Here is a 27,775-nt window from a genome sequence, read left to right as displayed (position 1 = left end):
GTAGGGGGAGAAAAAATCATTTGTATTGAAAAGCTACTCCCATTCCAGAATGATCTTTCTGGCTGTGTTTTGAAATGACTCTGCCCTCGACTGAAGACACCTCCCTTCCCCACTGCTGACTTCAGACCTTTCAGGACTGCCCACAGCAAAGTGTTTGGCCAATCACTGTCTCTGCTTGAGCCTACAGCAAAGTGTTTCTATTGGCCACACCTGGAGGGGCAACGGGTTGATCTATCAATCAGTTGCAAAATCTGTCTGAAGCTGACTTAAAAAAAAAAAAGCACTCAAGCTGATCCAATCAGGTTTTATAGTAAAAAGGAGCAGGGTTTGACTAGCATCATGTGCCCCCGTTTTCAGAAAAGAGAGATGGAGACGCACCAGAACCAGTACAACAGTATGTCTCTACCCTGAGTTAGATGAAAAGTGGAAGCAGGTTCCCTCTATAAGTAGCTGTAAACTTGGGATGCAGTTTTAGAGCATTCTCAAGACCACTAGCAACACCTAAAAATGATCATGAGGATCAATCCTAAGGGAGCCCACAAGGTGGGCATGATGTTAGCGCTCCTGTGATATTAACAGTTTGGAAGCATTCTGAGTCCGTGTCTTTTGTATTTTATCTTTTTATTATACAATGATTTTGGCTGTGAAGCAGTTTATTAATCTGCAAATACCAGTTAATTGATTAATTAAAACTCCCATCAGCCCCAGCCAGCTCGGTGAAGGCTGGGACTGATGGAATTTGTAGTCCAAAGCAGCTGGGGGGTATCAGGTTGGGGAAGACTCTTCTTAAACGAAGAAACAAAAATGGCAGTAGTGTCAGCAAAGTGGCCCAGCTTTGGTCAGGGCTTTTACCCAGTTGTGGGTCACAATGAAAAACCCAACAAAAGAACAACTGTGATTTCTACTCATTATGCCCCTTTCCTCTTTTCTAGCAATTTTACTCGGCGGCCTCACTTGGCAGGTACGCCAGAGAACCTGCGCCTCGCCAAACAAATACAGGCCCAGTGGAAGGAATTTGGCCTGGATTCTGTCCAGCTGGCTCCCTATGATGTTCTCCTGTCCTACCCAAATGAAACAAATCCCAACTACATCTCAATTGTTGATGACCAAGGGCACCAGGTAAAGGAGAGAGAGTGGATTTCACATGCATGCACATGCACTTGAAAAACATTCCTGTGCTTTTTAGAGCATTTCATTTAGCAGAGGACTATTTAGTCAAGAGTAGGGCTGAACGAGAAATTCGATCCAGTTCATGTTTAAGGCCGAATCTATCAAATTCGCACTTTCCAAAACAGTATGAGAACTGAAACACAGCCATCCTTCAGAATTCAGATGTACCCGAATTTTACAATTCAGTTCCCTAACCAAAGAATGTTTACAAAAATGCATGTATTGGGGAAAGCAGGGCTGTGGAGTCGGAGTCGCAGAGTCAGAGTCGGACAGCAGAAAAACAGAAGAGTTGGAGTCGGAGTCGAAGGTCTGGCGTACCAACTCCACAGCCCTGGGGGAAAGTGTGCATAACAATGAATGTATTAGTGAAGATAGCATACAAAATGCGCTATATTAGGAGAAATTGCTTGCAAAAATTTCATTAATCAGAACTACATGCACAAACGTGTTTGTTAGGAGAAATTCACAGAGAAATGCTGAAGGGTTTTTATGAGGATTTCTTTAAAAAAAATTCACAAATTGCTGCAAAAACATGGAGAACTGAATTTAAGATTGAGAAACTGAGAGAACCAAATGGACGTACCCTTCTATCCCTACTTATGAGAGGTAAATCCTGTCAAGCTTTGAAAACACCAAAGAGCAAAATACCTGTCATGGCAACTTTCTGTATGTGAACTTGCCTGAATGCTGAGAATATGCTGATAGTTTTTTAAAATTTCTATCCCATCCTTCCTCCCAGAGGAGCCCAGGGTGGCAATGAGGCAGCAAAATATACTTAAAATAAAAGTATATTTTGAAACATTTTAAAAGCAGACGTGTGTCTTCACAGGTCATAATTTCAAGGGGAACACAGATTTCAATAAAATTTGCATGCACTAATTAATAGGTATAGATGCAAGTTTAGAAATGATTGCTGTAATTTAAATAGAAATACAATACCTCTCACCATTGTGGGGAAGTCTGTGACCAGGTGACCAGCTTGCTCTGCTGTCCAGGTGTTAACCGCTGATGGGCAACTTCGAAGCCTCCCTTCTTACAGATAGGACTTGTAATGGACAGATCTTCAAACAGAGGATGCCTTCAAATAGAGGACTGTCCTCTATAAAGTAGGGTGCGTGCCCACCCTTAATAGGGATAAAATCTAAAACAGCCCTGGGACTAGGTAGGACATGAAGTTACACTTTTCCTATACAAATCTGCCCATTTCATTGGTTAGAGATAATCAACCAAAGCTTTATTCCTAAAGGATTTGAAAGTTAGCAACCACAGAAATGGCCTTTATCATAGAACTACAACAGTGGAGCTCTTTCCCCAGATACGTTTGCCTAGTGTCTGCTTTATCATCTGCCTGGTAGAATACCCCCTGCCAAAAGTCTTGTCTTGTTTTCTGAAGCTTTTAGCAATCTTTCATCTACTTTCATTTCATTTCTTGCTATAATAGCCATGGCCTAAGCTGAGGTTTGCCCAGTCCTTAAGTGTGACCTGCAACTCCAATTCTAATCAATGCAATGTAGGAAATTTGTTTAAATCTGATTTTAATATGCTGCCTCCTCTTCTCTGTCTTTACTCTCTAGATTTTCAACACCTCCTTATCTGAGCCTCCCCCTGTAGGGTACGAGCATATTAAAGATGTTGTTCCACCTTTCAGTGCTTTCTCAGCCCAGGGCATACCTGAGGTAAGGTCTGGTGGAAATAATGTATTGTGTGAATGTATTCCTCAGTTATGCAAATGATCCTGTTCCTGTTGGCCAGCAGTGGACACCTATTTCAGCATGAGGGCCACATTCCCTTCTGGCTACCTTCCAAGGGCCACTTGCCAGTGGTGAGCAACGCCAATGTGGGTGGATTGGATCAATGGATGTAAATGTTACCGTTGCATCATAGGCTACTTTCTGTACATGCTCACACACCCCTCTGAATCTACCATATTTCAGTCAGGCAAAAACACTACACTTCCTAGAGTGGTTTAACAGTCATCCCCTCTTCCCAGGGAACACTGGGAAATGTAGCTCTGGGAGGGGAATAGGGGTCCACTCCTAACAACTCTCAGCACCCTTCACAAACTGCAGTTCCCAGGATTTGTGGGGGGGGGGAAGCCATGACTGTTTAAAGTGGCATGATGCTGCTTTAAATGTATTGTGTGAATGTGGCCGTAGAGAGGCCTGGAAGGCCATATTTGGCCTCCAAGCCTGAGGTTGTGTGCTAGATTTTTATATAGCCTCAAGCTTGTTGGTCTACAACAGAGTTGTGAGTGACTAAGTACCTTTGATGGCCAGCAGCTGTTTCAAGCTACTGCAGTTCTGGAAGACCTCTCTTGTCTAGGTGAAAGCTAAAAAATACCAGTCCCTAAGTTTGGGAATCTGGAGAGAGGAAAAAAATGAGGGTTCTTTTGGAGCCAATTAGCAATAAGCAGTCCTCAGGAGCTGCAGGGGTATGCATGATTTGGGGGTGGGGGGACTGCTACTGATTGAATGACTTTGGGCCCCTCCAGACTGACGTTTTATTGTGGGTGTATTCTGCAACATGTTCTTGACACAATAATAGTGCATTATTGGTTGATTTATTCTGCTTGAGTTTGTTCTGCAATGCTTCCCCAATGTTACCATGCTACTGCTGTCCGGAGGGGGTATAGCGCAATGAAAGCAGGACAAAATAAGCCAGGACATTTGTGGTATAAAGAGTAGGATGTTACAGGATATGCACTGATTGGAAATGAAGCAGTGTGATTGCCCCAAAACTGTTGCAGGCACAAACAGTACTGAAAGCAGAATCGTGTGTGACAGCTCCATTAGCATCACGAGCACAAATCATCATAAATTCACAATGAAAAGGACATACTGTATGTAGGGGATCTAGCTTATCCTATCAGTGTGCTTGTCGCTTGCTTTGCAGGTGTGCTACCTGTATTTTTGTGCATATACAGATCTTACAAAAAGAACAATAAATCTTGACCCAAAACCAGCTGAGAGCTATACATACGTGAATACAGAGACCTGCTTCCGTATCTCCAGTTGAAGAGTGGAGATTCTGTAGCTACACAGATATTATTAGACTCCCATCAGCCCCTTACTTTTGGATTTGAGTTATGTTGGTTATTGTTTATTGTTAATAATTGCTAAATAAATAAATAAAAGGGGGATAAATTACAAGCCAAATTAAGACCAGGACAGCAAACACATCAACAAAACAATTAAAAGAGAGAGTGAGTGTGTGTGTGTGTGTGTGTGTAAGCATTCTAAAGAATGTAAAAACATTCTAACAAAAATTGGAGATAAAACCATTCTTCCATCCAGTGATCTCTGGGTTGCCAGGAACTGTCTCCTTCAGCCATCAAATGGATGGATTTATCACCTGTCTTTCTACAAAAGTACACAAAGCAGCTTAGACAAAATCAACACTGTGAAAAGTAAGACAAAAGTACAACCCAGCAAGACAAAATGGAACTTAAAAACAAAGCCAACAGCAGTTTAAAAAACAAACAAGCAGCCCTTTAAAAAGCAGGTCACCCAGCAGAAGATTAGGAGGCATGGGGTTGTACTCGCCTCACTCCCTCTGGCTCCCCTTTCTTTCTCCAGCCTTAACTGGGGCTTTAGAGAGCCAGTGTGGCATAGTGGTTAAGGTGTTGGACTACAACCTGGGAGAGCAGGGTTCGAATCCCCACACAGCCATGAAGCTCACTGGGTGACCTTGGGCTAGTCACTGCCTCTCAGCCTCATGAAAACCCTATTCATAGGGTCGCAATAAGTCGGAATCGACTTCAAGGCAGTACATTTACATTTTAACTGGGGCCTGAGGCTGCTTCCATAGTTAAGAGGGAACCTCATTAGCAGTAACTGGCTTCTGGTAATGCTGATGGAACACAAGACCACAGTTAAGGCAGGGTAACAGGGGCTTTCCTGAGAGAGGAGAAAACCCAGGGAAATGCAAGCTGCTTGGAATGGCAGAGCAGAACTCTTGCAATAAACAAATATACACTATTTTATTTATTTTTCTGATTAATATCTTGCCTTTTAATGGTGGGCAATCCTCAACATATCCAGGCAGGGCTGGGAGAGACCCTTGCCTGAAACCTTGGAGAGCCACTGCCAGGCAGCATATTGTTGACACAATATTGAGCTAGAGGTCTGACACAATATCAGGCAGTTTCCTGAAGTTGTTTTGGGAGCCAGTGTGGTGTAGTGGCCACGATCTGGAATTCCGAGGATCAAAGTCCCCACTGAGGCACAAAGCTCACTGGGTGACCTTCAGCCAGTCACTGCTTCTCATCCTAACCTACCTCACAGGGTTGTTGTGAGAAAAATAATAAAAGGAGAACTGTGTATATCACCATGAGCTCCGTGGAGGAAAGATGGGATATAAATCCTATAAATCCATGGGCTCCTGCTGGGAGGAAGGGCGGGATATAAATCAAATGATAAATAATGAAATAAAATAAATAAAATGTAAAATAGTAATGATGATGATGATGATAAATGTATGATAAAATAACACTGCTCTCGGTGGGTCAGTGGAATGCCTTTTCCTTTTCTCTCCCCTTCCCTCTCTCAGCCGCAATGTTGCTGGCCAGTGATGGTGTCAGCTCTGGAAAATATTGGCTGCTCCCACAGTCCTTTATGGCTTCTCCTATCATAAAGCCTTGAGTCTTTTCTCCTTCATTAAAACTGTGCCTTCTATACTCCAGGGAGATCTGGTATATGTGAACTACGGCAGCATAGAAGATTTCCACAGATTAGAGCGAGAGCTCAGAATTAATTGCTCTGGGAAAATTGTCATTGCTAGATACGGGAAAATCTTCAGAGGAAACAAGGTAATCATTATATTCCATCTCAGAGTGTGTGGGCCATGCTGTTGAGGCACGTGGAGAGAATTTGTCAAAATGTGAGAGCTGCTTCGATAGTTTTCCGGTTAACACAGCAGGTATGAAGGAGAAATATCACTTGGATATTGATAGTGACATATGAGAGCTACTTGGATATTTTTCAAGTTAACACAAAAACTATGCAGGAGGAGACCTAGCATAACACAGTGTCTCCAGTCTTTTGGGGCACTGACCATGGGGACCGCAATATACCCATTTAACAGAAGAAGGACTGGCAGTGCTCAGAAACCCCCTCTCAAAACAACAGGCAAAACACCTACACACAAACCAAAAAATAAAAACACAAGGCAAAAGAAATCAGGCACCCTCCCACACAAATAAACTAGAGAGCCAGTGTGGTGTAGTGGTTAGAGTGTTGGATTGCAACCTGGGAGACCAGGGTTCGAATCCCCACACAGCCATGAAGCTCATTGAGTGACCTTGGGCCAGTCACTGCCTGTCAGCCTCAGAGGAAGGCAATGGTAAACCCCCTCTGAATACTGCTTACCATGAAAACCCTAGTCATGGGATCGCCATAAGTCGGGATCGGCTTGAAGGCAGTCTACCCCCTCCCCCAACAAATAAACAAGTCTCCTTCAAAATCTGTTTTTTTTTTTTTAAATAAAAAGATTGGAAGGGGGCTTGGCGGGCACCAAGAGGGTGTCTGGGGTTGTGGTGTTCACAGGTGCCACATTGGAGACCCCAGGTTTAGCAGTATAGATGTTGATTTTCATAGAAATTTGGTCTTGGTTAATAGAACTGTGGAGGTTCTATGGAGCCAGCCTAAGGCATTTTGTTGCCTGACATGAACAGCAAAATGACCACTTTCCAGCTATATACAGAAGGCAAGTGGATCAGAAGTGGAATCTTATTTCAGTACTGGAGATTGGTAAGGTCTGGGGAACACTTCCAAGTCAGTTAGAATTTTAATGCAACCTACCTGATGCGCGCTATGAAACACAGCTGTCCTTCGAAATACGCATTTCTCTGAATTTTGTGATGTGGTACTCAAACCAAATGAAGTGTACCAGAAAGGTACGTTAAAGGGAAGTGTGCAAAAAATACATATATTAGTGAAAATAACATAAAATGCATTACATCAGGGAAATTTGCTTGCAAAAATTTGGATATCAGGCAAAATTGCGTACAACAATTTATATATTAGGAGAAATGTACAGTACAAAACTGATGAATTTTCTTGAGGATGTTTTATTATTATTTGAAAGATGCAGAAATGTGGAGAACTGAACTTAAGACTGGAAAAATAATAAACTAAAATTGAGATTGACAGGTTTGTCAATCCCTGGAGACTGGTGACTCCACCACAGATGAGGGCAGCAGATTAGGTTGCCTATGAGAAAAGGCAGTTGCTCAGTGGATAACAGTTTCTTAACACTGCTGTAGTGTTTGGTTGGGCCCAGAGGTACAGACTCGACCATCTCCTGCAACTATTTGTTATGGAAATATGTATATATATGCAGAAATCCTCAGCGGTCTGAGCTGCATGTGTGCCAGTGTGTGTATTTACCTTAGAAGCAGGCTTTTAGCTTGCATTTAGTTCACTGAGACTTAAAAGGTAAAGGTGTCCCCGCACTTGTAGTGCGAGTCGTTTCTGACTCTTAGGGTGACGTCTTGCGATGTTTACTAGGTAGACCGTATATATGGGGTGGGATTGCCAGTTCCGCCCGGCCTTTCTTTACCCCCCAGCGTATGCCGGGCACTCCTTTTACCGACCACGGATGGATGGAAGGCTGAGTGGACCTCGACCCCTTTTACCGGAGATTCGACTTCCTCCTTCCATTGGAATCGAACTCCGGCCGTGAGCAGAGCTTCGGCTGCGTTACCGCCGCTTACCACTCTGCGCCATGGAGACTTAAGACTTAGTAAAATAAGAAAAGCTACTTTATTTACAGAAATACACAGTAGATGGGAAAGGCATACCTAGTTCTAACTAACTAACTAAGTTGGAGGCGCAATGCCCAGACTTGAGTATTGCCCTCATGGCTCAGGAGAGAGAGCAAAGACAGAGATGTCTCCTCTCTCCTTGGATGGCTGACGAAAAAGACAAAGGAAGGGGGGGGGCAGCTCAGCTTCCCTGAGCATATCAGTTTACAACAGAAGGAAGCTAGGTAGACAAGTGCACAGGTAAAGAGCCTAGCCAGCTGGAGGACCCTAACTCTGTCTTCCTTCTGGAATACAAACCAAAGAACCCAAACAGGAGTTGCTCTTGCCTCACTTCCAACGCTACCAGAGTCCAGACTCTGCCATATGAAGTCAATCTCTCACCTTTGCATGAAAGAGCAGCCTGATTACAACAGCAATGTGATTCCCCCCCCCCCCAGGTCAAGAATGCTGAACTGGCTGGTGCCAAGGGTGTCATTTTGTACTCGGACCCTGCTGACTCTTGTGCCCCCGGGGTAGACCCTTACCCAGAAGGCTGGAATCTTCCTGGAGATGGAACTCAGCGTGGGAACGTGCTGATTCTAGATGGCGCTGGGGATCCCCTCACTCCAGGATATCCAGCCAAAGGTGAACAGTACTTTATTCCCTCCATCAACTAAGCAGCTCAGGAGTACACTCTAAAATATGGATAGTCAGAGGTTTGGAGAAACAGTCGTACAGTGCCATAAGCTGGTATCTGTTAGAAAGGATCACGGAGAGCTTGGATTTTAACAAAAGGACTATACCCCAGATTTAATCTGGATTAGCAGTGATTCCTCTTCCAAGGGAAATTTGGGAATGCAGGGGTAGGGAATGCCAGGGAGCTCTAGAGCAGGGATGGGGAACCTAGAAGCCCTCCAGATGTTGGACTCCAACTCCCACCAGCCCCAGCCAGCATGGGCATGGATGATAGGAGTTGTGGTCCAGCAACATCTGGAGGACTACAGGTTCCCCATCCTTATTCTAGAGCAGGAGTGGGGAACCCATTTCAGCCAAGCCACGCCCACCTGCCCTACACCTGACATCATATATGATGCACGGGGTAGGTAAATGTATGGCTCAGCTGCGCAAAGCGCCTTGCAAGATCCCACGATTGGCTGAGCATCAGGTCTGATTGTCTGATCTTGCAGAGTGCTTTGCAAAGTGCTCTACCAGACCCATGCAGGCACAAAAGTGCTGCCTGGCATTACTGTGATGTCATGTGACTGACAGTTGGCTAGCTCCACCCACTCATCAAAGTTGGCCTGCAGGGGGTGGGAAAGATAAGCATCTGGTCCACCAGCCAGCTCAAATCCCCCTCTCTTGCTCTAGGTTATTCTCAGCACCCCAGGTAAGTAGAATGCATAGAGATTTTATGGGGCCAGCAATGACAGTGAACATTGTGTAAAACTACCCTGGCCTGGTTGGAACAGTCATTTGAGGATTCATAAACCATTATTCAAGATGTTGTGAATGAGTGGTGGAACTGAGTGCTCCTCCCCTACTCTTCCTATCCCATTGTGCATTAGTTTCAGCACAGAGATCCTGGCTTGTGGGGCATTTTTCAGATCAGGAAGCACAAGCAGCTAGTTAGGCTACAGAATGCAGGAGAAATATTTAATGGGAACAAAAACACATACCCATGACCACCTCACAATAAGAGGTTAAGCCCACCAAAATTATAAATAAATTCTAAAGTGTCCAGAGAAAGAAGCAGAAAATTATTATTATTAGCAGTAATAGTAGTAGCCGTAGTAGTAGTATTAATAGTAGTAGCAGTTGTAGTAGTATTAATAGTAGTAGCCATAGTAGTAGTATTAATAGTAGTATCAATAGTAGTAGTATTAATAGTAGTAGCAGTTGTAGTAGTATTAGTAGTAGTAGCAGTAGTAGTAGCATTAATAGTAGCAGTTGTAGTAGTAGTATTAATAGTAGTATCCATTGTAGTAGCATTAATAGTAGTAGCAGTTGTAGTAGTATTAATAGTAGTAGCCGTAGTAGTAGTATTAATAGTAGCAGTTGTAGTAGTAGTATTAATAGTAGTATCCATTGTAGTAGCATTAATAGTTGTAGCAGTTGTAGTAGTATTAATAGTAGTAGCCGTAGTAGTAGTATTAATAGTAGCAGTTGTAGTAGTAGTATTAATAGTAGTATCCATTGTAGTAGTATTAATAGTAGTAGCAGTTGTAGTAGTATTAATAGTAGTAGCAGTTGTAGTAGTATTGGAATGTATATTCTGCCCTTCCTCCCAAAACGAGCCTAGAACGGTGAACCGTAAGTGATAAAATAATAAAAAAATATTTAAAACATCTTAAAACAATTCCAACACAGATGTAGACTGGAATAAAGGTCTCTACTTTAAAAGGCTTATCAGAAGAGGAAGGTCTTCAGTAGATTCCAAAAAGATAACAGAGATGGCGCCTGTCTAATATTTAATGGGAGGGAATTGCAAAGGGCCACTACACTAAAGGTCCGCTTCCTATGTTGTGCGGAACGGACTTTCTTATGATATGGTATCTGCAGGAGGCCCTTACCTGCAGAGTGCAGTGATTGACTGGGTATATAAGGGGTAAGACAATGGAAAAATGGAAATCACTTTCACAAAGGAAGAAAGGTTTTTAGAAATTACAGTGCAGAGTTCAGCACAGCACTCCTGGAAATCTATCTCCAGCACTAAGGTCAAGTCTTGGAATATGTCACATGAAATGATAGCAGAGCAAACTAATGAAATTGACAAGTGTCAAACCATTTGTGATTTATTTTTGAGTATAAAACCTGCAGGCAGGGTTTGTTGCTTTTAACTTACCTAGCATGGACCAGGCATGAAGTTTGAAGCCCTTTATAAATAAGAAATATTGTCATTATTATTGTCATTAATATTGTTATTAATACTGTCACCTTCCTCTTTCAACAAGCCTTTTACATAGAGATCTTATCCCAGTCTGCATCTGTGTTGAAATTGCTTTTAAAGATTTTTTTTTAAAAAAATATGCTTTTAAAGATGTTTTGTTTTAATATGTTTTAAAATGTTTTGTTTTAATATGTTTTAAAATATTTTGTTTTAATATGTTTTAAAATATTTTGTTTTTAAAATGTTTTAAATTGATTTTGTTTGCCAGCCTGGGCTCCTTCTGGGAGGAAGGGCGGGATGTAAATTTAATAAATAAATAAATGATTTGCAATTTTCCCCCCGTTGCTTCAGAGTACGCCTACCGCTATGATGAAGCCCAAGCAACAGCCCACTTAAAAATTCCTGTCCACCCCATTGGTTATCGTGATGCTGAGAGGTTGCTGAGGCAAGTACATCCGGTGATAACATTTACAGGTTTAATCAATTCCGTAATCACATGTTAAAGCAGTGGTGTTTTCATGTCCTGACCTAAATCACAGCAGTTAACTACAGCTCATGGCAGTCAAATAAATCACTCATTTGTCTGAATTGCTGGAAAGCCCCTTAGTACAATCTATATTGTATTATGCTTGTGACAGTATAGCCTCTGATTGGCTGAGGATTTGTGGCTGTTTAGAAGGTTCAGTTGCTCATGGAACTCAACAGCTTGTAGTCCAGAGTCTGTGAGGGAAGAGAACACTTGCAGTTTGGTTGGGACTAAGATCTCACTCAGGGGCAGACTGAGGAGTGAGGTTTCACATAACACATATGGAAGCTAGGCAAAATGGAGCCCAGAGGCAAGAAGGTTGAAGGAAGGACGCAGAATGTATCATGAACTGAGAAAGAGGAAACGGAAGGAAGTACAGATAGCTAGAACAGGAAGCTCCTCTGTACGCTTTCCTGCCCAGGAGGATCCAGGGGCCAGCCTGGGTAGGTGGAGTCAATCCAGAGCCTTTAGGTATTTCATTGAGAAACTGCCACCTGCAGTTCTGGGTCTCACCAAATGAGGCAGCTGCTCACAGATCCCAAGTAGCTCCTAACATTTGTTGTTGTTATATGCCTTCAAGTCGATTACGACTTATGGTGACCCTATGAATCATCGACCTGCAAGAGTATCTGTCATAAGCCACCCTGTTCAGATCTCACAAGTTCAGGTCTGTGGCTTCCTTTATGGAATCAATTCATCTCTTGTTTGGCCTTCCTCTTTTTCTATTCCCTTCTGTTTTTCCCAGCATTATTGTCTTTTCTAGTGAATCAGGTCTTCTCATTATGTGTCCAAAGTATGATAACCTCAGTTTCATCTAACTCCTAACATAAGGAGAGGGAAATGCAGGATCAGTCAAGGCACAAGGAAACTGAAGGGGGGGGAAACTATGCAGTGGTCTGAACAAGAGGGGATTGAGGGAGTTGCAGACTGGAGAGGCATGGGGATGGAGGAAGAAGAAGGCAGGGAGAAAGTAGTCAAGGATGGAAAGGAAGACCAGGACTGTTTGGTATATATTGCAGCAGAGGGCAGCAATTGTAAGGCTGTTGTTTGAAAGAATAAAGAAACACCAGCTTTATTACTGCCGGGAAATAAAGCCATTCTGACTGCAGGCATACATACATGTGTAGAGCCATGAGGCTAGCACTCTCAGACGCTATCTCTGACTGACTGGAAAAGGAAGAGGGAGAAAGTAAAGCCTGAGAAGAACAAGCAAGCAAGCAAGTAGTTACTTGTCACAAGCGTTGGTGCTTTACTCCCAACACCCTATTGACAGGAAGGGAAGCAGGTGTCAAGGGAAGGCAAGGGGCACAGGTATATTGACCCTGACATGGGGATTTTGCCCTTCATTGTGGCACTGTGATCTGGTCATCCCAAGGGGCGATGGTGACTGGTGCCCATTGGGACTGGCAGGGCAGAAGGCAGGGAGGTCAACAGGAGATGGAGCCAGAGCCAACGACAAGCAGAATTCTCCTTTTGTCCCCATCCTCCTCCCTGCATCCTTCTTTCTGCTCTCTACCAGAGCAACACAGAGACTAAGGAGGAGGAAGCCGATAGGCAGCGCTACCCCCTGGATCAGTGGAAAGTAAGAAGGTAGGCAGGTGAGGGTGGACTGGGGATGGTGGGGCAGTGCCCCATTCACTTTCATGGAGCAGCCTTGGCTGCCAAGGGGGCAATGAGGAGGGGCGATCCTTGGTAATCCCAAGGGACCAGTGATGTGGTGGGGATCAACTGCAGGTTGTTTTGAACTAACTCGCCAACCATTTGTCTTCAGCCAACCATTTGTCTCCAGCCTTCCAATTTGCTCAAAATGTTGGGAAACCATATTCAGTGCCAAAGTGGAAATGTAGGAAGTAATACATGAAAAAGCAGCTGCAGTATATCCAGGATGTGCCACACATCCTCATCATCTACACCCAGGCGATCCAAATTCTAAGAAAAGCAAATTCTGCAACCTGTGTAGATCATGTAGATGGACTCGGTTTGCATGTTATTTTAGGTAACTTTGCCATTTTTATGGCATTGCATAATTTTTCCGGGAGCATGATGTTACGCAATGAGTCACTGAAACCCCATCGGCAACCACTGGAAACATCACTCAGTCACCCCTCTAGCTTCTGAAATTTCTACTGGTATTGCCAAGACTTTTTGAAGCACATCATATATCTGCACAATCACAGGGACCAGAAACATGTCTTCTTAAAAAAAAAAAAAAAAGCTAGGGTTCTCAGGAAGCTGAATTCTGTGTCCAATAATAATTAGAAGCCTCCAAACCAAAATAGGAGGACTTGAGTGCTTGGAGTGCTTAGAGGACAACATTTATATAGTGAGCATAATGGAAATCTGGTGGAACAGATAAAACCAGTGGGACACAGTTATCCCTGGATATAAAATGATGGAAGGACAGGGAACGACATATTGCAGGGGGTGTCACTCTGTATGTGAAAGAGGGCATTGAATCCAGCAAGCTAGAAACCCCAAAAGAGGCAGACTCCTCCACAGAATCGTTGTAGGTGGTGACACCATGCCCCAAGAGTAACTTAGTACTGGGGACGTTCTATCATCCCCCTCCCACCATTCAAAATGCTCAGGGAGATCTTGAGATGAGAAAATGAAATCAAGGAAGTATTCAAACTAGGAAATGTTGTAGTAATGGGTGACTTCAACTACCCTGATGTAGACTGGCTACGTACCAGTCACGACAAAGAAGCAAACTTTCTAGAAACCCGAAATGACTGTGCCCTAGAACAGCTGGTCATGGAACTGACCAGAGGGATGGTGACCCTGGACTTAATCTTAAATGGCACCCAGGACCTGGTGTGAGATATAAGGGTTGTCGAGCCAACTGGGAGCAGTGACCATAGTGCTATTAAATTAAACATGGATGTAAATGGCCAATCCCTAAGAAAATCTAATACAGTCACATTTGACTTCCTAAAAATGGAGGAGATTAGTAAAAAGAAAGTTGAAAGACAAAGTCCGGAGGGTCAAATCACTCCAATGCTTGGGAGCTGTTTAAAAAACACAATAATAGAAGCTCAGCTGGAGTATATACCCAGATCAGGAAAGATACCAACAGGGCCAAGAGATGCCAGCATGGTTAATGAGCAGAGTCAAATAAGCTATTAGAGGCAAGAAGGCTTCTTTAAAAAAATGGAAGTCTTGTCCAAATGAGGAAAATAAGAAGGAACACAAACTCTGGCAAAACAAATGAAAGCAGACGATAAAGGATGCTAAAAATAAATAAATTATTATTTGATTTATATCCCGCCCTTCCTCCCAGCAGAAGCCCAGGGCAGCAATTGCTAAGTGAGGAGCACATTGCTAAGAACATAAAAACCAACAGCAAAAAATTATTTAAATACATTCAAAGCAGGAGACCACCTAGGGAGGCGATGGGACCCTTGGATGACAAGGGAGTCAAAGGTGTGCTAAAGCAGGTTAAGTAGATTGCAGAGAAGCTAAATGAATTCTTTGTATCAGTCTTCACAGCAGAGGATATAGGGCAGATCCCTGAACTAACATTTGCAGGAACTGAGGCCAATAGTGGTGATGAGGAATGAAGTTCTATAGGCTTAACAGATAAAATAAAAACTGAGAAATCACCAGATCCTGATGGCATCCACCTGAGAGTTCGCAGCTCAAACGTGGAATTGCTGATCTTCTAACAAAAATATGTAGCTTGTCCCTCAGATCCACCTCCATACCTGAGGACTGGAAAGTGACCAATGTAACACCAATCTTTAAAAAGGGATCCACACTACAGGCTGGTTAGCTTAATGTCTGTCCTGGGAAAAATGGTAGAAAGTATTATTAAAGACAAATTAACCAAGCTTATACAAGCATTGCTGAAGCAGAGCTGGCATGTCTTCTGCAAGGGTAAGACCTGTTTCACTAACCTATTAGAATTATTTGAGAGTGTCAACAAGCATATAGATAAAGATGATCCAGTGGGCATAGTGTACTTAGACTTTCAAAAACTTGGATGGCTTTAAAAGAATATTAGACAAATTCATGGAGAATAAGGCTATCAGTGGCTACTAGCCATGATGGCTGTGCTCTGCCACCATAGTCAGAGGCAGTATGTTTCTGAAAACCAGTTGCCGGAAGCCTCAGGAGAGGAGAGTGTTCTTGCACTCAGGTCCTGCTTGCGGGCTTCCCATGGGCATCTGGTTGGCCACTGTGAGGTTAGGATGCTGGACTAGATGGGCTGCTGGACTACATGGGCCACTGGCCTGATCCAGCAGGCTCTTCTTGTGTTCTTACGTTCATTCTGCTTCCGTGTGTCAAAGTTTCCACTTGCCCCGTAATGTCTAAAGAATTATGAGAGCTGAAGTGTGCCTTCAATTTTAACATGAGGTGAAGGGGAGACCATCTTGATCCTTTCTAAGAAACATCACACTAAACTGTTTACACAACCAGAAAGTGTGTGTATATTGAATACTAATTGATGGGGAGGTGTATTTAGTGGGGTGGGGTGGGATGTGGATATTGTAGAAAGTCTCCACCTTAAGGGAGGCTATCTACAATAATACTTAAATAGCCCTTGTCTTAGAATAACTTCTTAAAAGAGAGATCACTGTGGAAAACAATAATTAAAGGAACACTCTGTGCTGGTACATGTTTTTCAGCCTTTCCCCTCTTTCCCTTGTCTTACAAATGCAGAAACTTTGATCTGAGCCAAAAACAAAATGTGAGGGGGCAGGGGAGGAAACATTCCTTAACATTGGTCAAAGATCAAGTTCTCAGATATATTCTGAAGGAACACCTCTTCCTCTCCCTAACTGAAGCATGGGCATTATTATCAGTGTGAAAAATCTGGGGCTCTGGATGTGTATGGTTCATCGCTTAACTTCTCCCCCCTCACCTCTCTTTTTTTATAACTCAGACGCAGCCACTCAGACATTCCCCCCCCCCCCCTGGCTGCAATCCTTGTTAAGGAGTAAGGCACGTTGATCACAGTGGGACTTATTTCTGAGTAAACATGCATTGGACTATGTTGTCAGTTTACGTCTATGTGGCTATTTTGTATTATGTGCCTTCAAGTCGATCACAACCCATGGCGACCCTATGAATCAGTGACCTCCAAGAGCATCTATCATGAACCACCCTGTTCAGATCTTGTAAGTTCAGGTCTGTGGCTTTCTTTATGGAATCAATCCATCTCTTGTTTGGTCTTCCTCTTTTTCTACTCCCTTCTGTTTTTCCTAGCATTATTGTATTTTCTAGTGAATCATGTCTTCTCATTATGTGTCCAAAGTAGGATAGCCTCAGTTTCGTCAATTTTGTTTCTAGTGACAGTTCTGGTTTAATTTGTTCTGACACCTAATTATTTGCCAATTTAAAGAAGAAACTTCTTTCAATCTTTATAGAGGATGATACATGTATATATATATATGGAATGGGGGCAAATGGTTTCCAAATGTACCATTAAAGACTCATAACCCTTCCCTTAATACAGGTAGCTCTCCAGGTGTTAGACGGGCAGCTGATGAGAGGGAGGGAGGGTCTGTGGCAAGGGACTGCCTTGTGCAAAATGCTATGCATAGTAAGAAGTGGAAAGATGTCGTGGGAGGATAGGTTGGCTTCATCATCATTTTCTGCTAGTCATTATTTGGAAACAAGGGAAAGTTCATTTCTGCAGTTGCTTGAAATAGAATTGAGCAACATAAAAAGCTGCCTTATACCAAATTAAGCCCTTGGTCCATGTAACCTCATTCTGCCTGCACTAAGTGCCAGCAGCTCTCCAGGAAGATTGGATCTAGGGCCTTCAGCATACAAAACATTTATTTATAGCACAGTGGGGGGGAGAGCCTGGCTGGGAGTCCAGAGTCTGTGAGTTCAAAGCCCTGCTCGTGTCTCCTGGGTGTCAAGGGCCAGCTAAAGATCACCCCCACAGTGAGTGGCTCAGGGGTTACGTGCCCTGCCACCTGTGCAGCCGTGGGCAAGCTGCAGAGCCCCAAGGAGCCCAGTTGCCCCCCAGCTGGCAGATGCGGACAAGGAAGGGGCTGGCTTGTGCAGCTGTGGCAAGCTGAGTGGGCCCTAGCCAGCTGGGGAGGGCTAGCCTCAGAGGGAGGCAATGGTAAACCCCCTCTGAATACCGCTTACCATGAAATCCCTATTCATAGGGTTGCCATAAGTCAGGATCGACTTGAAGGCAGTCCATTTGTGGTGCAGTGGCCAGGATATGGAATTCCGAGGATCAAGTCCCCACTGAGCCACAAAGCTGTTTTAATTGTTGCATTGATATCCCCCAACTTTTCTCCAAGGGTCTTAAGGTGGTGTACATGGTTCACCCTCTCTCCGTATTATCCTTGCAACAACCCTGTGAGGCAGGTTAGGCTGAGAGGCACTGACTCACCCAAGGTCACCCAGTCAACTTTGTAGCCAAGTGAGAATTTCAATCCCGGTCTCCCAGGTCCTAGTCCGACACTCAGACCACTGCACCAAACTGATTTTCACGTAGGAACATAGGAAGCTGCCTTTTTACTGAATGAGCCTATTGATCCTTCTAGCTCAGTACTGTCAACACTGACTTTCAGTGGCTCTCCAGGATTTCAGACAGGGAGTCTTTCCCAGCCCTACCTGGAGATGCTGGGGATTGAACCTGGGACCTTCTGTATGCAAAGCAGATGCTCTACCGCTGAGCTATGGTCCTCCTGTGTAACAATGAGGATATCTTCAGCAGTTTAGTATACATAATTTTTTTTTCTCTTTTTGCAGATGGCAAAAAGGAGCATAAACAGGCAGATGTCTTTATCATCATATGGGAGAGATCTCTATTAGAGTGGTGCCACAACTGTAAAGGCCCCGCTCTATGTTTTAGCAATTCTGGCATCAGAACACTAGGGAATGTGGAACAAGGCCTTATTTGATGATGTAGGGCAAGGCCCTCTAGATGTTATTGGACCCCAGCTCTCATCAACCACCTCCCCAACAGGAAGAATGGTCACTTATGATGGGAGCATTGTTTGTAGTCTAACAACATCTGGAGGACCAAAGGTTCCCTAGCCCTGATGTAGGGGAACAGGGAGGTACAGGAGAGGAGATGAGTCTGAAGATATGAAAGTCTCCGGCTGTTATCTTGAGCCAGTACCTTGAGCCTGGAAGTTAATAGGGAATCAGTGCCAGTATTTTCAGACCAGTCACACGTGTTCTTAGTGGCCCAGCTCTGTCAGTACGAAAGGCGCACCATTCTGCACTAGGAAGATTTTGTTGCGGGAAATTTATAAGCTACTTTCAGAATCAAGAAGACAGCAAAACCCTTATCTGAGTACATGGAAATGGGATTTTGGAAGGGGAATTTCTGATAAAACATAGAAATGGGTATGGTGGCTGGTGCCATCAGAAACTACCTGTGTTAATCTTAAGGAAAGCTTCTATAAGCTCTTATTGAGATGGTATCTAAGGGCCCCTCTGGACTGAAGGGTTTTTTGTTGGCATATTCTGCAACATAGCATTGGCACAACAATGTGCATTATTGGTGGGTTCATACTGGGCTGTCCACACATCATTCTGCTTTATTGGGTGTTCTGTGATGCTTCCCCAATGTTACCGTGTTATTGCCATCTGGATGGGCATTATAGTGCAACAAAAGTGGGACCAACCAAACAAACCAGAACATTTGCAGTATAACGAATTGCAGTGTCTCAGCAGGAAGTTACGGGACGTGCACTAATTGAAAACTAAGCAGTACGCACCCCCTGAAACCTTTGCAGGAGCAAACGACATTGACAGTGGGATTGTTATAACTGCCCTGATAGCATCATGAGCACAATAATCATGAAAGAATGAATGAATATCTTTATTGCTCAGAACTGTAGCTTACCACAGTTCACTATTATTATTATTATTATTTATTATTTATTAAATTTATATACCGCCCGACTAGCGATAGCTCTCTGGGCGGTGAACATAAAATAGTATAAAAATACAATGAATAACAAAATAATATTAAAATACAATCAACAATACAATAAACATTATTAAAATTAGATCAATGTAACTTAAAATGCTTCAGAGAATAGGAAGGTTTTGACCTGGCGCCGGAAGGAAAGCAGAGTCGGCGCCAGGCGTACTTCCTCAGGGAGACTGTTCCATAGTTCGGGGGCCACCACTGAGAAGGCCCTAGATCTTGTCATCACCCTCCGGGCCTCCCTGTGAGTTGGAACCCGGAGGAGGGCCTTCGTAGCAGAACGTAGTGCACGGGCCGGTTCATATCGGAAGAGGCGTTCCGCAAGGTATCGTGGTCCCGCACCGTATAAGGCTTTATAGGTTAATACCAACACTTTGAATCTAGCCCGGAAACATATTGGCAACCAGTGCAAGCTGGCCAGAACAGGTGTTATATGCTCGGACCGCTTGGTCCTTGTCAGCAATCTGGCCGCCGCATTTTGCACTAGTTGTAGCTTCCGAACTGTCTTCAAAGGTAGCCCTACGTAAAGCGCATTACAGTAATCCAAACGTGAGGTTACCAGAGCATGTACCACTGATGTAAGGTCCTCTTTACTCAAATAGGGACGTAGCTGGGCTACCAACCGAAGTTGGTAAAACGCATTCCTAACCACCGAGGCTACTTGAGCCTCAAGTGAGAGGGAAGAGTCTAAAAAGACTCCCAGACTACGAACCCGGTCCTTTAGGGGGAGTGTAACCCCGTCCAGGACAGGGTATATATCCACCATCCGATCAGAGAACCCGTCCACCAACAGCATCTCAGTCTTGTCTGGATTGAGCTTCAGTTTGTTAACTCTCATCCAGTCCATTGTCGAGGCCAGGCAACGGTTCAGCAAATCGACAGCCTCACCTGAAGAAGATGAAAAGGAGAAGTAGAACTACATGTAAAAGGAAAATATACAAGTCACGTTTCATCAAACATACTTCATCAACATACAGAAAGGAACAAAATAATCGTGAAGAGTCATGAATGAACAATAAAAAGGGTGTTTGGAGGGGCCGTAACACCTACAAGAGTAAGCTACACGTATCCAGGAGTGGAAGATAAATGCTGGAGATATTAAAGCAGAAGAGCTGACTCGGGATGTATTTTGGAGGAGCTTAAAAATTGTGGGAAGCAGTGCTGGACAATATCAAGGAAATTGGCAGGAGAATAACCCTTGATTCCATAGTTACTTTGTTTGGCCACCTTTATTATTTATTTATTTACTATTATTTATTTGATTATTTGATTTATATCCTGCCTTTCCTCCCAGCAGGAGCCCAGGGCGTCAAACAAAAGCACTAAAAACACTTTAAAACATCATAAAAACAGACATTAAAATACATTAAAACAAAACAACTTTAAAAACTTTTTTTTAAAAAAAAAGTTTTGAAGACTTTTTTTTTTTAAAAAAAAAGGCTAAAAACCATATTGTTTTAAAAAAAGTTTTAAAAACATATTAAAAAGCAATTCCAGCACAGAAGCAGACTGGGATAAAAATCTTAAAAATGAAGTAGTGAAAGAAGATTGAGAAATGATGGTTTATCTACTTAACGACAGCCAGCCAGGATGGCAATCAGCCATAAGTGGAGACAAAGAGAACTTTCATTATTAAGAGACTTGTTGAGCAAGATATGGGATGTAGTTTTTATGTTGGAAGTGACAGACATTATTAAATATAGAGAAGGCAGACAAGGAAGTAAAAGTTTCATTGAAAAATGATCTGTAGTTATTATGTATTGGAACAACAAGGTCCAATATAATGTGCAACTGTGTAGTTTATATGGTGTGTTGTAATCCTGTTATTCTCTTTGGTTTCTCCTCTACCCTTATATGGAAAGTTTGGAAATTGTATAAATACCAGAATCATAAGGTTACCTTTTTTGTTTCAACCCCCCTTTGGTTTTGCTTAATCTGTATTACCTACTTTTATATTATAGATTTCCTTAAGTACAAGCAAAAATGAGAATTAAAAAACCCCCCTCTATTCTGCATTACTTAAGGCTGAGCCACTTTTCAGCAGCAGATCCACATAGGTTCCTCTGGCAATTGTAGCTCTGTGAGGGGAATAGGGGGTCTCCTATGAGCTCTCAGCACCATTAACAAACTACAGTTCCCAGGATTCTTTGAGGGAGCCCATGACTGTTTAAAATGGTATGATGCTGCATTAAATATATATAGTGCAGGTGGGCCCTAGAGTGCATTGTAGTAATCCATGTGGGAGGTTATTAGGGACTTGCTTCTCAGCTGTCATGGCTGTCCCAAGCAAAAGGCAATTATGGTAGGCAGTGGAACTACCCCATGGGGCCTCCACCGCTGCTCCATTTTGCCCCCACAAGATGTTGTTCACTAATAGGCAAAAAAAAAACCACCCACCTTGTGGTTTAAAAATGTATCTATAGCCAACAGATATTTCTATCAAACTTTAAAAAGCAGGGAAATTGGGCAGCTATAGTGAATGCACCAGGGGAGCAGAAGACCTGACCTCGTCTCTGAGATATTGTACTGCCCTGAAATTTGTCAAAATGCAAACACCATTTGGGTTGATCTTTCACAGTCCAATCCACTTCCTGTGTAGCTTGGAAGAATTTGGGTTTCGAGTCTCAAAGAAGCAGCACAGAAAGGAAGGATTGGCAAAAGCTTTTGGGAAACCTACATTCCAGGAGTTACTTCTGTTTTGGAATGCTTGTAGGGAAGAATACACAATTTCATCTACGGCTGATAGTGGAAGAAAGCTTTCCCTTAAAAAAAATGAATTTAGAGATTGTTGTGTTGTCTCTTCTTCCAACAGGGAGATGGGAGGGCCACCCCCACCAGATGACAGCTGGAAGGGAAACCTCTCTGTGCCTTACAAGATTGGGCCAGGCTTTATAGGAAGTTCTTCAAAGAGGTGGGTGGAAAATATCTTGTTTTTTAGAACAAATGGTCACTAGGAAAATGGAGCCACAGAACTTGCACTGAAAAAGTTTCAGCAGATTAGGTAATGTAGGGTGTCTGTTTGTTACTCATCCTTGTTTGGGACCAGGTTTTCTGAAAGACCACCTGGCTGCACTTGTATGAGCCTGCCTGGGCATTAACATCAATGGCCTGTGGCCCTGTTTTCTGGATTATCAGCTGGAGCCGCAACACTGGCAGATGCCAAGACAGGGTCTTCTCAGTGGTAGCCCCACACCTTTGGAACTTCCTTCCTAGGGAAATGCATATAACCGCATCACTGCTGCTTTTAAAGAAACAGCTGGAGAAATGTTTATTCCAGTCTGAATTTTGCAAATGAGCTGTGTTTGAAAATGTTAGCAGAAAAGAAAAGAAAAAAATGTTAGCCATGGGTGGTTTTTAATGGTATTACTTTAGCAGCTGATAATGTTTTGGTTTTTTAAAAAAACCCTAACAAAAGTCCATCGTCCTTTGCATGAGGTCATTCTAGAGAGAGAGCAAAATCCAGCATTGTGCAAGAGGATTTCTGCTCGTGCATCAACACTTCTCTTTCCTCTCCTCTCCGTGCAGCCCACAGCACCTCCCTCAGACCTGCTCCAGATAGTATCCCAAACCTACAGAATAAATGTTGCAGTTGTATTGGAGGCTCCAGAGGGAAGGGGAATCCATTCTGCCAACAGTGTCTGTTCTACTAGTGAATAGACACCATTGGATTCCACTGAGAAAGATGGTCATATGGAACCAAAAAATATAGAGGTAGCTGTCAGGACCCTTCCTGTCAGGATCCCACCTCAGGCCACCACCTGCTAGGATCCCGCCTGTGGCTACCGCCTTGTCACGGTCCACCTCAGGGTCCTGGTTTTTAAATGGTTCTCTCACAGGCTCTAGCAAAGATCTCTCAAGATCCCACTGCTAGGCAGCACCACCAGTCACTCCCAGTAATTCAATATTGCCTTGAGACTGTGCCTTAGTCTCCTCTAGACCTATCAATACTTTGTGTCTGGGTGCACTTGCAGGCTACAACCCCCCTGTATCTTTGTGCCTATAAAGCATACAGCCCTGGGTTGCTCTGGATACCTTATGATGTTACACTATCTCTTCACCGCTGCCACCATTGATACTGTTTCCCAACCTTGGTATATACCCTGCCCACCCTTCTGGTCTGTGTAAACCCAGCCAAGGATCAGGCGTTAGGTAAACCAAGAAATATTTATTTATATACACAGGAATAACAAGATTACTTAAAGGTATAGTTTAACAAACGTATAGTTTCATCAGATGCGTTACTTTTTATGTTACTAGTTGTCAATAACCTGCCTCACTACCAGTCTAATCCAATCCAACCCACAAAACCAACCAACAGCCTCCCTCAGAACTCCCACCAACCAAACTGAACCAAACTCCCACCAACAGAACTGCCAACCGACTCCTCACTCTCCCACCCCCTCACAACCAACCACCCTCTCTCAACTGTCATCCTCTCATTTATACCTTCAGCCACTGAAACGCTCAGCCAGTCATCATACAGCATTCTCCATCAATCTAGCCCATGTACTTCCCCCTCTCACTCAGTCCACTTACCATATATACTTTAATAAACCTGCACTTACCATATTTACAGTAATATCTATATACAGGGACATCACAGTAGCTCCCATGCTGCAAGTTGGGGTTAAAAGCGGGCCTTGGTTTTGAAAAGGCTTATTTCTTAATTTATATTTGAAAATGAAAATGAGAAATGAAAACAATAATTTTCAAAATAATTTGTAAGAGAACAGAACTTTGCAGAATTTCAGCCATCATCTGTTCCAACTTCAAGCTGTATCACTTTTAAAGGATGTTCTTATTTGATTTTTTTATATACATATTAGAAAAGTCAAAATGCACATCCACAGCATCAAGAAAGTAACAAGGATTTACAATGTGATCGGTACTATCCGAGGTGCAACAGAGCCAGGTAAAGCCATTCCCTCGCCCATTTTCTCTGTGGGATCAGCCTTGGGGAAGGGTTGCAGCTCAGTGGCAAAGTGTATGTTTTGTATGCAAAATGTCCCAGGTCCATTCCAGGGCATCTCTGCGTAAACCTAAGAAAGAGTCTCACCTGAATTTCAGGAGAGCCACTGTTAGTCAGGATAGACAGTGTTGTCCTGCGGCTTATACTGAATCAGGCCATTGGACCAGCTAGCTCAGTGATGTCTACGTGAGGGGTGGGGACCCTGAAGCCATCCCGATATTGCTGGACTACAACTCCCATCTTCCCTGGCCATTAGCCATGCTGGCTGGGACTAATGGGAGTTGGAGTCTGACGACATCTGGAACGTCACAGGTTCCCCATTGCTGGCCCACACTGTCTGGCAGTGGCTCACCAAGATCTTTCAAATCTGACACCTTCTGCATGCAGAGCATGTGCTCTGTCACTTTGCTACTGACCTTCACGGTCTGCTGCAGAGTTCCTGATTCCAGCTCTGGTGGTTCCTGAGAGGCTCTCTGAGCAACAGAATGTCGGTATGCGTACCGGAATGCTCCCTGTAACTCACTTCAGATACATTGTGAGCTGTATTCTGTTATGAATATAGTTTGTTCAAGAAGCTGACTAGGGTAGTAGCAATCTTCGTGAGACAATTGGGGGGGTGCAAAGAGAAGAGGAGGAGGAGAAAGAGGCAATGTGGTGCCCTCCGGGTGCTGTGGACTACGACTCCCATCAGTTCCAGGCAGTATGTTCAATATTTCAGGGGTAGTGGTAGTCCCACAACATCTGGAGGACAGCACGTTAGCCCCAGATGAGCCTGTGATGGGCTCTCAGCTAACACCCTCGTTCTGATTTGAAAATAAATAGCCATCTCCATTGCTCCAGACAGGTATGTTATCCTTGGTGGCCACCGTGACTCTTGGGTCTTTGGTGGGATTGACCCTCAGAGCGGAGCTGCTGTCGTTCATGAGATTGTCAGAAGCTTTGGGAAGCTGAAACAGCAAGGTGAGGCAACGAGAAGGCAGAACCAAAAGATTTGCTTGTTTGGGAATTCATCTCCTACTTTCTCTCGGATGTGTCAGGGTACTTAAGGTACAGCAATAAAAGTAGCAGGTAAAAACTAAAAAGGAATTAGTTACAGGAATGGTGTGTAAAAAGCTACAAAGCAATCAACCAATTAAAAGGACGGTCTCAATATCATAAAAAAAGCAACCAAATACACACACCCCTAGTATATGGGGTCTATGCAATATCGTACCTACAGTCAAATCTATGTCCCTGTTCAGAGGTAACACTGAGCCATAGTTTAGCACTACAGTGGAGGCAGTGGAGACTGGTGGCTCCAATATCAGTGGGGCAGTGAATCCACTCCAGGTTTGACTCAAAACTTTTAAGCTCCTTGAAACTTTCAACTGAAAGCCGGAGCGGATTCACTGCCCCCCTGACATCGACACCACTAGCTTCCACTGACTACAGGAATGATCCTGGGTGAACTGAGGGCTTCTGCACTTCCCCTTCCCTCTCCTCCTCTGTCATGGCCATGAGGAAAAGATTGGGAGTACTAAATGTCATTATTTCCAAACTGGGTGGTGTGGTTAGTTTTTAACAATGGTTTGTTCAAAAAAGCTAACTGTGACCCATGATTTATTATCCTGGTTTCTTTAGATAAACCATAGATAAAACTAACCATAGGTCCTGGTTTGGACGTAACAACACCCCGGAGTTAGTTGAAAATGGAAATAAATGCTGCCAGTATCCTGCTTGCAACTGTGCCAGAACCCTGACTTCCTGAAGCCAGGCGCTACATATTGGGTTAGTTCGGAGAAGAGCCAGATGCAAGATGGTGACTCAAGACATACAGCCAAATACCTTCTTGACCCTATTACCCCTACACTGGGGAGTCTAATTTAGAAAGAAAAGTCCCTTTTTAAATTCCCATATGATCTACCTTTCCCCTCCCCACTCCTATGCTAAAGTACACACTATGCTAAGATATAGGCTTATCTATTTATTTCTTTATTACTTGGAGACCTCATAAAATGAAGTCTCTAGCCACTATGTTGTTGTTTGTTGTTATGTGCCTCCAAGTCAACTACGACTTAGGGCGACCCTATGAATCGGCGACCTCCAAGAGCATCTCTAACCACCATACAGGGTAGGAATTCAATTCTGTGCCGAGAGAACCTGAATCCTGCAACCTGCATAAGAACATTCAAACAAAACACATTAAGATAATCTCACTTAGTTATATGTTGTAGTGAATTAAAATACGTTTTATGTTGCTTCACGCCTCCCTGATATTTTGTGGGAGGGTGATATATATTTTTAGATAAATAACTAAATCATCTTGGCTTTGGATATCCTTAGAGTGTGATTTTTTATAAAGAATATTTGTAGTTTATTGAGTGCACATTTTAACCTGTCTAATACACGCTAATGTAGCAACATCAGGGAGCTTTGCCAGGGAAAGGGTCATAGCTCAGTGGCAAAGAATCTGCTTTACATGCAGAAGGTCCCAGGTTCAATCCCTGGCATCTCGCCCCTGTGTGAAACCCTGGAGAGCCACTGCCAGGCAGTGAAGACAGTACTGAGCTAGATGCAGACCTTGGAAAAGTTACTTTTTTGAACTACAACTCCCATCAGCCCAATCCAGTGGTCATGCTGGCTGGGGCTGATGGGAGTTGTAGTTTTAAAAAGTAACTTTTCCAAGCTCTGGCTAGATGGACCAATGGTCTGACAGCTTCCTAAAGAGAGCTTCTTAAAATGGAAAACAGAAAAACATTAGGCAAAGCCTTTCCAGTTCTGAGAGTCTCAGCCTTTCGTTATCATTTCCAGTAACAGCTGCCGGCCAACACACACTGAGATTGCTAAAGTCCCATTGATTTCAATGAGATTCAGGCAGCCCAGTGCTCTATAGGATAGCAGCCAAAATGATTACGATCCAGAGGAAGAAAAGAATGGTGTATACATTTAAATGTCTTGGCTTTGAATGGTTTGCTGATGATGGAGAGGCTTTAAGAAGCAATGGCTTGTTATTTTAAAATGACCAAATTAGAATGGCAAAGGACTGAGTCAATTTGGCATGAAGAACAATTTGCAAGAAGAATACAGAATACAAATGTAATGGGGCAAGGTAGATGATATAAGTCTCTCTCGTCAATAGCAAACTCAGGTAGTGAGTGCCAATAAAATTGTATTGTAAAAGGGGGAAACTGAGAATCAAGAGGGGGGTATCGGCATGCTTGAGGGACCCTGAGATTTTCAGAACTAAAAAAATATTTAAAAGGCAAAAAAAACCCCACCCATATCCCCAGCAGTGGAGGCTGGTGGCTCCAAGTCAGTGGGGCAGTAGAATCAACAGTAGAATTGGGTTTTAGTCCCAATTTTCAAGATGCTGTCCGCTGAAGCACCTTGGACAGTGCCTTGAAAGTTTGGACTAAAACCTGGAGCAGATTCCACTGCCCCACTGACATGGAGTTACCAACCCACACTGCCCCCCTCCTTGCCCACTGAGACTGAGCATTCTCAATAGAATGTTGGCTGTCAATTGGAAAAGAAAACAATTTTTAAAAAACAGGATATGGAGGTGGAAACTTACAGTATCATGGATGACA

At 43.4% G+C, this 27,775-nt stretch overlaps 1 protein-coding gene across 2 annotated transcripts in view; it reads left to right on the top strand.

Annotated features, from left to right (window-relative positions):
• Positions 1 to 27,775, top strand: part of LOC133385571 (glutamate carboxypeptidase 2-like) — a 58,728-nt gene that overhangs the window by 11,885 nt on the left and 19,068 nt on the right. For both annotated transcript variants that reach the window (XM_061628869.1, XM_061628870.1), the window contains exons 3-10: positions 933 to 1,119; positions 2,745 to 2,846; positions 5,852 to 5,977; positions 8,371 to 8,557; positions 11,151 to 11,244; positions 22,050 to 22,148; positions 24,064 to 24,149; positions 25,047 to 25,166. In XM_061628869.1, the coding sequence (XP_061484853.1) occupies positions 933 to 1,119; positions 2,745 to 2,846; positions 5,852 to 5,977; positions 8,371 to 8,557; positions 11,151 to 11,244; positions 22,050 to 22,148; positions 24,064 to 24,149; positions 25,047 to 25,166 (1,001 nt within the window). The remainder of the gene's footprint in view (positions 1 to 932; positions 1,120 to 2,744; positions 2,847 to 5,851; positions 5,978 to 8,370; positions 8,558 to 11,150; positions 11,245 to 22,049; positions 22,149 to 24,063; positions 24,150 to 25,046; positions 25,167 to 27,775) is intronic.

This window comes from Rhineura floridana, chromosome 5 (assembly GCF_030035675.1).
Source record: "Rhineura floridana isolate rRhiFlo1 chromosome 5, rRhiFlo1.hap2, whole genome shotgun sequence".
In the NCBI taxonomy this organism is placed as follows: domain Eukaryota; kingdom Metazoa; phylum Chordata; class Lepidosauria; order Squamata; family Rhineuridae; genus Rhineura; species Rhineura floridana.
This window is presented reverse-complemented; position numbering and strand designations above follow the sequence as displayed.